Source organism: Littorina saxatilis, linkage group LG12 (genome assembly GCF_037325665.1).
Source record: "Littorina saxatilis isolate snail1 linkage group LG12, US_GU_Lsax_2.0, whole genome shotgun sequence".
Lineage (NCBI taxonomy): Eukaryota > Metazoa > Mollusca > Gastropoda > Littorinimorpha > Littorinidae > Littorina > Littorina saxatilis.
The window spans coordinates 28,225,327-28,235,326 of record NC_090256.1 but is presented as its reverse complement, the minus strand read 5'-3'; the positions used below and the strand labels follow the sequence as shown (position 1 = coordinate 28,235,326).

General features: G+C 43.3%; 1 protein-coding gene across 1 annotated transcript in view; it reads left to right on the top strand.

Annotated features, from left to right (window-relative positions):
* Positions 1 to 4,681: 4,681 nt before the first annotated feature.
* LOC138981667 (tetraspanin-1-like) overlaps positions 4,682 to 10,000 on the top strand; it is a 9,809-nt gene continuing 4,490 nt past the window's right edge. Inside the window, exons 1-5 of the mRNA XM_070354661.1 lie at positions 4,682 to 4,763; positions 5,744 to 5,841; positions 6,532 to 6,795; positions 8,207 to 8,281; positions 8,810 to 8,917. Coding sequence (XP_070210762.1) covers positions 5,785 to 5,841; positions 6,532 to 6,795; positions 8,207 to 8,281; positions 8,810 to 8,917 — 504 coding nt within the window. The 5' untranslated portion in view covers positions 4,682 to 4,763; positions 5,744 to 5,784. The remainder of the gene's footprint in view (positions 4,764 to 5,743; positions 5,842 to 6,531; positions 6,796 to 8,206; positions 8,282 to 8,809; positions 8,918 to 10,000) is intronic.

Below are 10,000 nucleotides of genomic sequence, written 5' to 3'. Positions count from 1 at the left end.
TGTGTGTGTGTGTGTGTGTGTGTGTGTGAGTGAGTGAACTAGTCAGTTTCTTGCACATTCTCTTTTAAATATAATTTTTGATTTCTATACCAAATTCACCTGGACACAGAGACTCTCTCGCTCTCTCCATGTGTCTCTCTCTATTGAACACACACGCACACGCACACACACACCCACGCGCGTACACCAACACACACACACACACACACACATATACGCACGCACGCACGCACATACACACACACACATATATATATACACACACACACACACACACGCGCATACACGGACACACACATGAACACACACACGAGGACTAGTGACGACGATGTTTATCCCATGGGTCGATAACAGTCATCTGATTCACTTTGCCACGCTTCACCACAAACATGCAGCCATCCTGGAAATACACGACACGGGTACATAATTCATACTGTATCTGGGATTCCCAGCATAAGGTATGGTCGTATATGTGACAATTTAACGGAGAGAACAAAAAACATCAAAGAATCCACTTGCTATTCAACATAACACGAGCCTAGCAAAGAGGACATGTTTTCGTTTGTTTGTTTGCCTGCTTGTTTGTTTTTTATTTACGTGTTTTTGTTCGTTTGTGTGTTACTTGTTTGGGTTTGTTTGTTGTTTGGTTGGTTGGTTAAGTTTGTGTAGGTTAATTTATTGATTTTTTTTAAGGTAGCCTTGGTGGTTAGGACGTCGGCCTTCCATGTGGAAGGTTCCGAGTTCGAATCCCGGCCGCGCCTAGTGGGTTAAAGGAGGCGGTTTTTCCGATCTCCCACGTCAACTTATGTGTAGACCTGCTATTGTGCCTTTCGGGTGTACACGCAAACGGAAGACCAAGTACGCAAGAAAAAGTCAGAGATCGGTGGCTCCCAGCATGCACCCACCTGGATCGGAGTATGAATGCCTAAATGGCGGAGAAAAAAAGGGCCACATAAAACAGTGTACGTGGGAGTTGATGTGTTGTATGCGTCCAAGTGGAGGGAGTGTCTTATCCGATGTAAGAGTCTTGGCAGGTCTGAAATAACGAGCCGAACTGTGTTCACGGAGAGGACTGTGCGGTAGACATAGACATAGAAAACGTAGATATGGACATAGAAAACGTAGACATAGACATTGAAAACGTAGACATAGACATAGAAAACGTTATCATCTCAAGAAGAGAAAGTCAGGTTTGGTGTATCACAGACACGCCTTTTTGAACTAGCCACGAATATAATGAAACACGCACACAAACTCTATCAACCAATACAGAACAGAACGAAACACCACAGCGTCTCCCCTTAATGTAAAGCGCCACCTATAGGACTACACGCATCCATCAACTAACCTTGCCTCATCCTGGGATCGTGTGTGTGTGTGTGTGTGTGTGTGTGTAAAACACGATGTTTTACCTTTGGATAAAAAAAAACCTTGGTATTAGAAAGAACTTCCTGACACATGTTTGTGCTAGGAATAGCGTGTGGAAATCAATAATCATTACCGTACCCTCGCATACTGGAATAATATGCAGTAACTCTCTGTTAAGATAAAAATGTGCCCTTTTCCCCGTGCAAAACCATACTGTAAACCGCCACGACAAATCTGCTCAAACATTTCGTGGAACAAGAGCGTTCTTCAAATTAAGACTTAAGCAACAAACAAAACAAAAGACACACACACACACACACACACACACACACACACACACACACACACTCACACACACACACACACACACACACACACACACACACACACACACTCACAAAGCCTAGCTGTTTTTATTGCAGATTGGGAATGTCATGCTGATTTATTTTGTTACAAATTGTCCCTTACAAAAAAAAGTTCAGCGAATAATTACCACTTTACACAGACACCAGGTTCGCTTTTGATCATCGGTAGGCCTATGTGTCCAGTAAGATGCTCTTATCCCGAGAAACATGTCTGGAGAGATTTGTTGTGGTTAAGCTTTCATCCGGGTTTATGCGGCAAGGAAGGTATCTGAATTTCAAAAATGGGAGAATAAAAATATCGCGTGCAATCATGCATCCGCTATCACAATGCAATCTATTGGTAAAAAGTGTACTCACGTAATCAATATTAGACTGCCAGTAGATAATGATACCTCAGCAGGTAAACCGTATGCGCTTGCGTGAGGACTATACAAAGTCAGATCCTGTGAGGGAATTAGAAATACATCGTTTACAAGCCAGGTTGGTCAGTCATGGAATACAGCAGAATTAAATACGAAATGACTACAGAAGACGTCTTGTGTCTGTATGTGTGTGTGTGTGTGTGTGTGTGTGTGTGTGTGTGTGTATGTGTGTGTGTGTGTGTTTGTGTGTGCGCGCGTGTGTGTGTGTGTGTGTGTGTATGTGTGTGTGTATGTGTGAGTGTGTGTGTCAGTGTGTGTGTGTGTGTGTGTGTGTGTTTGTGTGTGTGTGTGTCTGTGTGGGCTGTGTTATTTTTTCGAAAGCTCGAGGGATAGTTATAGGTTATTTTCAACAAGCTTCTGCATAAATTAATGAAACCAGCCTTTAGCTTTTAAGGTTGTCCAGATTAGGGGACACAGACATACTTTGAGATGTTGCTATTATTTTTATTTGCAGTAGAAACTCGGGGTCAACACTGCTAAAATATAACAAACTAGAGGAATACCCGGCTTCGCCGGGGTGAATCGCGAGACAGAGACAGACAGCGTGGCGGTTCATCACAATCACCTTTGCAGGCGAAGTCCTGTCAAACGGGATTGAGAATTTTAGAGCTTATTTCTTAGCCCTATATTATCTGTTGTGGCTTCTCAAATGCCAGAACATACAGACAGACAAAAGCCGCTAGACCCCATCACAAACAGAACTCTACAATCCACAGGTTTTTGCCCACACACACACACACAAACACACACACAGAGAAGCCGTATATATATATAGATGTATATCTATATCTATAAATATATAGAGATAGGTGAGAGTGTATTTTTCGCGTGGCTATAAATTGATTCGACCTTTTCACTTTGACAGTAAGAACAACTTACGGGTGCAAGGGAAGCGTTCTGGACAGCGCAGTGACATTCTATAAATAGCAACTCAGAAACGGGAATTTGGGGTGAACGGCGCGAGACAGAGACAGACAGCGTTGCGGTTCACCACAATCACCTTTGAAGGCGAAGTCCTGTCAAACGGGATTGAGAATTTTAGAGCTTATTTCTTAGCCCTATATTATCTGATGTGGCTTCTCACATGCCAGAACATACAGACTGACAAAAGCCGCTAGACCACATCACAAACAGAACTGTACAATACACAGGTTTTTGCCCACACACACACACACACAAACACACACAGAGAAGCCGTATATATATATGCATATCTGTATCTATAAATATATAGAGATAGGTGAGAGTGTATTTTTCGCGTGGCTATAAATTGATTCGACCTTTTCACTTTGACAGTAAGAACAACTTACGGGTGCAAGGGAAGCGTTGTGGACAGCGCAGTGGACAGCGCAGTGACATTCTAAAAATAGTAATAGTAAGTTACAAACGGGAAAGCCACACGAAGGAAGGGAGATAAACGCCAAACACTGGAGAAGATAAGGAAGAGTTACTTATAATGGTGAAATGAACACAAAAACCCAAATCAGTTCAGCGCTGCGCGCTGAGAGCACGTGTTGAAATATCTCATCGATGATATTGTGTCCGGGGTGTAGCTGAATACGGTGTCCAAATTTGAAAAAGATCCACCGAGAACTTTGGCGTTGTGATGTGGTGTAGCGGCTATGGTGTGTCGGTATGGGGGCCCGGGTAGCTGAGGTGGAACCAAAATAGCTGAGGTGGAACCAAAATCGCTTCAGCGCTGCGCGCTGAGAGCACGTGTTGAAATATCTCATCGATGAGGTTGTGTCCGGGGTCTCTCTGAATAAGCCCACCAAATTTGAAGCAGATCCATCGAAAACTTTGGCCGTGCATCGCGCACAGACAGACACACAGACACACAGACACACAGACACTAGTCGTATATATATATAGATACAGTCTCAGCTGTCATATATAACAATGTCTGTGTGATAACAGCTTTGGCTGTGGACAGAAACTAGTCCGTTTTAAGCGTCAATTTTAGATTCTTCTTCTCGTTCGCTATGAAGCGTTTATGTACGTGGGGCAGCAGTTGGGCACCGCACGGGTCCTGCACCTCCGCTTTTGGCGGTCCCTGCCCTAGACCGACTGCCTGCCAAGGCTGTTTAGCTTGGTCTGCCCCCCGAAGAGTAGAACACATCGGCCCCTCATAGCAGAAGCGGTATACCGGGGTGTGGCCACTGTTAACCCACAACAGCGTTCTTGAAGCCAGAAGTGAGAGTTGAGTGTTGTGTGAGGACCAGTGTTCCCGTCCATCCCCAAAGGGGGAGCTGCTGCCAGGTTTTGAAAGGTACTACCTCTCAGACACCCCATACACCCCAATTTTTGTTGTTTGTGAACGCTGCCATCCAGAGAGGGAACATACAGCAAATGAAATTGCTTCGAGCGCTCTGGGACCGTTAGTCTGTCAGAACAGGAGGTTGTGCATATTAGGAAGTGGTCCATATTAGGCAAACCTTCCCCAGCAGCCAAAATATTGACGTAATATCATTCACATTCAAATGAGTGTGGTGCGCTTTAACGAAAATCAATCACTGTTGCTTGGTGTGATCGTGTTCACGCGGCCTTCGATCAAATCATTCCGCCCAGTTAATCGGTGACAGGAGCGAAGCAAGTCACGTATTGAACAGTAAGTATTGCATTTTGAGTATACTTCTGGTAGCTCGTTTACTATGTTTATTTATTTATTTATTGAACACACATTTTGGATATTTCATTCAACATTTCTACTATACTTTTGATAACGTATGAGTATAGATAGTTATTAGTTCGTTTTTTTCGTTTGTTTTTACGTTCGTTCGTTCGTTCGTTCGTTCGTTCGCTTGTTTGTTCGTTCGTTTGACGGTTCGTTGGTTCGTCAGTTTTTTGGTTCGTTTGTTGGTTCGTTCGTTGATTCGTTGGTTGGTTGGTTTGTTGGTTCGTTTGTTTGTTGGTTCGTTGGTTGGTTGGTTGGTTGGTTTGTTGGTTCGTTTGTTTGTTGGTTCGTTGGTTGCTTTGTTCGTTCGTTCGTTCGTTCGTTCGTTCGTTCGTTCGTTCGTTCGTTCGTTCGTTCGTTCGTGCGTTCGTGCGTTAGTGAGTGAGTGAGTGAGTTAGTTAGTTAGTTAGTCAGTTAGTTAGTAAGTAAATTAGTAAGTTAGTTTTCCATCAGTTTCAGATATTCATATATTTCGTTATTTCGTCATTTCATCAAGTATTCATGTACTCATTTATCAACATATTGTTTGCTCATCAGACACAAAAACTCATCTTCAGCATTTGTAGGCTTTAGCGATCTTAAGGATCACAGAACGGCTCAAAGAAATTTAGGTTGAATAAACACTGGTGGTGTTGATTTAGCTCTAAATGAGACTTCATTTAATCTAGCACTTTTGAGAGAAAATGTTAAAACAAAACAGACTGATTGTTTAAAAACAAACAGATTACAAGAAACTGAATTCTATGTGGTTAGGACTAAGTGAAAAGTTGGTATTATCCCATATAAAACTTGTAGAGACCCATCTTTGTTTACAATATTGTTTACATGTGACGGATATATATATTAAAGCCCGTGGCGATGTTATGCCCCATAAGACTGAACATGAAAAGAATACACTTTTTGTTTGTCAACAGGTCTGTTTGTAGGAGAGCAGAAAAGAGGAAAACCTGACAACATGTCTTGCAGCGCAAGTACAAAATGCTTACTGGTCTTCTTCAACGCAATTTTCTTGGTAAGTTTCAAAACCATCGTGTGTGTGTGTATGTGTGTGTGTGTGTGTGTGTGTGGGTGTGGGTGTGTGGGTGTGTGTGTGTGTATGTGTGTGTGTGTGTGTGTGTGTGTTTGTGATTCTCCAATCTTTGAAAAGGGAGAGAGAGCGAGAGAAAGAGAGAGAGGGGAGGGCCCCAAAGGGTTTAAAATCGTGATCGTGATTGGCGTTTTTTGACCTTTCTGTGACCGTGATTGCCGAAATTTCAATTTCTGTGATCGTGATGGGACTTTGCCCGTGATCCGTGATGACAAAAAAATCAAGTCTCGTGATCGTGATCGTCATTTGTTTTCGTGATCGTGATGGGCATTATTGCAAAGCATTTTATTTCCAACGTACATTTTTCACAGCTGTATCACTTTATGATCCTCTATTCGTCAAGGTGTTTGTGATCGTGAAAACAAAAATCAAGGTAACTGTGATCGTGAAAGCTAAAATTTCCCTTCCCGTGATCGTGATGATACCCCCCCTTTGGGGCCTTCAGAGAGAGAGAGAGAGAGAGAGAGAGAGAGAGAGAGAGAGAGATAGTGACAGATGAACAGACCTTTACACAGGCAGACAGAGATCAAGACCCAGACAGCGAGAAAGCAGGAGAGTAATTCACAACCTGAAAAACCTTGAACCCCCTCCCCCCCCCCCCCCCATTACTTTCAGCTGATAGGCCTCGTTATGTTCGCCGTCGGGCTGACGGTCCATCTCAACGCGGAGTTCTCCCAGAAGGCCTTCAGCTCTTTTGTGGATAAGCTGGACGAAGCCGCCAAGGAGGCCGGCAAGAGTGTGGACACGTCCGACTTTAACATTGCAGAGGTCGTGGGCAGCATCACCATCGTGCTGATCGTCCTGGGGCTCGTCATCGCCATCGTGGCCTTTCTGGGGATCACCGGTGCCACGTGCTGTGTTAAGCATGTCCTCATCGTGGTGAGTTGGCAGAGCTCTTAGAAAAGAATGGAGATCATATGGTGTAACTGTTAGCAGTACAGGGCTCGTCATCGCTATCGTGGCCTTTATGGGATCACGGGAGCCACGTGCTTTGTCAAGCATGTCCTCAGCGTGATGAGTGCAGAAAGATCGTCGTTGATAAACATAAATCTTCATTATCTTTTTTGGTCAAGTGTTCATCAGAAAACGGTACACCTTTACACCGTTAGTTTGTGTACAGGTTGCACACCGAGATTAAGGGTGGTATTTAGGTGAATATTTTCTTGTTGCTGAGGGAATATAATAAATGCACACCCCTTTTTATCAACAGAATGAAAGGAATGGGGTTGTGGAATAAAGCGTAATGTATTGCAATAGGCGTAGATGTTCTGCGTCGAACGAAACACAAAATCAGGAAATTAATAAGTCTCCAGAACAATCTGGGAACAAGTCGATCACTACAAAGCGTTGCTCTATGATACAAGAAGCCAACACATTGTATATGTTCAATTCTTATTTAGAATTGTACGTCGTTGTTATGATAAAAGCAAGTTCGGCTCTAGACTGGACCAGGAATAGACCAGGAATAGAAGGTGAAGACGTTACGTCCTTTAAACACATACCCACCCACACACAACCACACACACACACACACACACACACACACACACACACAAACACACACATACACACACACACACACACACACAAACGCACGCGCGCACGCGCGCACACACACACACACAAACACACACACACACACTTTCACACACACACACACACACATTAACACAGACGTATAAAATACAACAGTCAGGATGTGATATTTCAAATATGCTACAATTATTTTTGCTTGCTTAAAATGTGCCATCCTTCGAGGTACACCATCATGCTCACTGCCACACAATCTGTCCAGGCTGTCACGTCCTTCCACTTGGACCTATACCCAAAATCAACAATCTTGGTGCTCTTTGTGCACAGAGGAATTTGTTGATGAATTAATTAGACGTTTTAGACTCATTAACAAATTCCAACTCACCACACCAAGCAGTCAGGGTGTTGATTTTTTGGATGTGACCAAGTGGATTAATGTTCTTTTCCCATGTAAAAGCCTGGAAAGATCTAAGAGGGTGAGCCGAGAGTGTGCCTTCAGAATAAGAGTCTCTTTCAAAATTAAAAAATCCAACAGCAAGCAGACTGGTGATGTTTGGTATATGTCAAAGTTGAAGGTTGTTCTAATCCTGTGTGAAAGTCAGAACAACCTGTGGTGATGAACACGGTCGTTTGAACGAGTTCAAAATTCCTGAAGATTTGTTCATGTTTTTCTCATTGACTGTTGCTCTGCTCTTTCGTGTTTTTAATTGTTTTTAAAATATATTTGGCTCAATAACACGTTGTGCGTGTGTTACAGTATTTGGTCATCACCTTGGTGCTGTTCCTGGCACAGCTGATCATGCTTTTGATCTTCGTTATCGACAGGAGTGTGGTGAGTATCGCATTACTGACATTTACCACCACTAGTTAGCGTATCCGCTTGACACTGTCGCATTAATCCCCTGTTACACACACACACACCCACACACACACACACACACGCACACGCACACACACACACACACACACACACACACACACACACACACACACACACACACACACACACACACACTGCGTGTTTTTGAGAGAAAAAGGCCGTATTTATAAAGTGTCAACTCGATATAATTCCTTTTTTTCTCTCGAAAACTCGCAGATTGGAGTTCATGAACGTCCATGTTCATGGCATCCTCCGGATTCCGAGCCTGACACAACCGTCGTACGAAGAAGAAGAAGAGTTCATGATATATTGTAGCGTTTACAGCTTGCACTGATACTCTGGTAGTTTTCACTGGGATATAAAAAGCAACCTTGCCGCATCTTACGAAAATACAACTCTTTCACAGGCCATAAAAAAACGGAATTATTGCCGTTATTGTTTATTTGATAGACTTCAGTCGGTTGACTGTTGGTGTTTCAGTATGACGACGCGGTGAAGCCAGCCCTGAAGGACACCATACAGGAGGAGTTCACCGGGTTTGAAGGGAACGACGCCCCCTCCCTCATCTGGAACGCCCTCATGATTGAGGTGGGTACATCTGGCCCTGTCAAATACTGCAGGCAAATATTGTAATTCAATCAAGATGGGTTCAGAATGAAACAGATTACAATTCAATTCTCGATGAACACCGGAAATCTACTCATTGAATACCTGCCGGCGTGGCGCATTGATGCACGCCCAACTAGTCTCTGTGAGCCGTGACGGGCATTTTGCAAGTAATAAATTAAACATTGTTCTGCATTTGCAAGTAGTAAACGCAGAATATCCGAGAAAAAAAACCCAACTAGACGATACATTTATGCGAAGAAATGGTGTATATGACAAAACTTGACGAAGGAGTTCTTCCGGGATGTGTCAGTCAAGTCTCTACACTGCTTTTGAAAATATAGGAAAACAGTAGGAGCAGAGTGGTACGAAAACACGCTGTTTGATACTTGACGCTTCCAGGAAAGTGAACTGAAAGGAGTATGTGCACAGAACAGAATCATGTCGGCCTGGATGCAATCGCACGAAAGCAGGAAAGAGGTCGGTGACAGGTTGAATTACAATAACATTGACAGGCTTCCGTTTGAAACTTCTGGGTCATTATTATCGTGGATCGACGCTCTTCCGTATCCAAATGGAATCCTATCAATGTGTAATTGACAATTTGACAAAGGAAGAGGACCTCGCGGACAAAATAAGCAATTCATTATTCTAACCTTAAGGAACACACTTGCAGTAGCATTTAACAGCATTAAATGACACAGTTCGCTTGAATGGCTATTTAGCATGCGTTAACCACATATTAAACCCCCGAGCCGTCGTGGCCCCGTGTGACCCACTTTTCTTTTGTTGCATACGTGACGAATTTAGTTGTCAGTTTGTGGTTTCAATGCGATTCAGTATCTGCAATAGCATGTAATATTGCGTACCTCTGAATCATAATTATAACAAATGACTGATAGTGACACTAACCGAGTGGCGGCGACTTCCAAGAAACTATAGCGGTTAAAGGAAAATTCGTCTGCTTGGGCAATGGAAAGATGCAGCTCATTTGATGTAATGGTATCCCTGTCGCAGAAGTGCGTGTGTATGCGCGCAATACTCAATCCACACAGATACACCAAC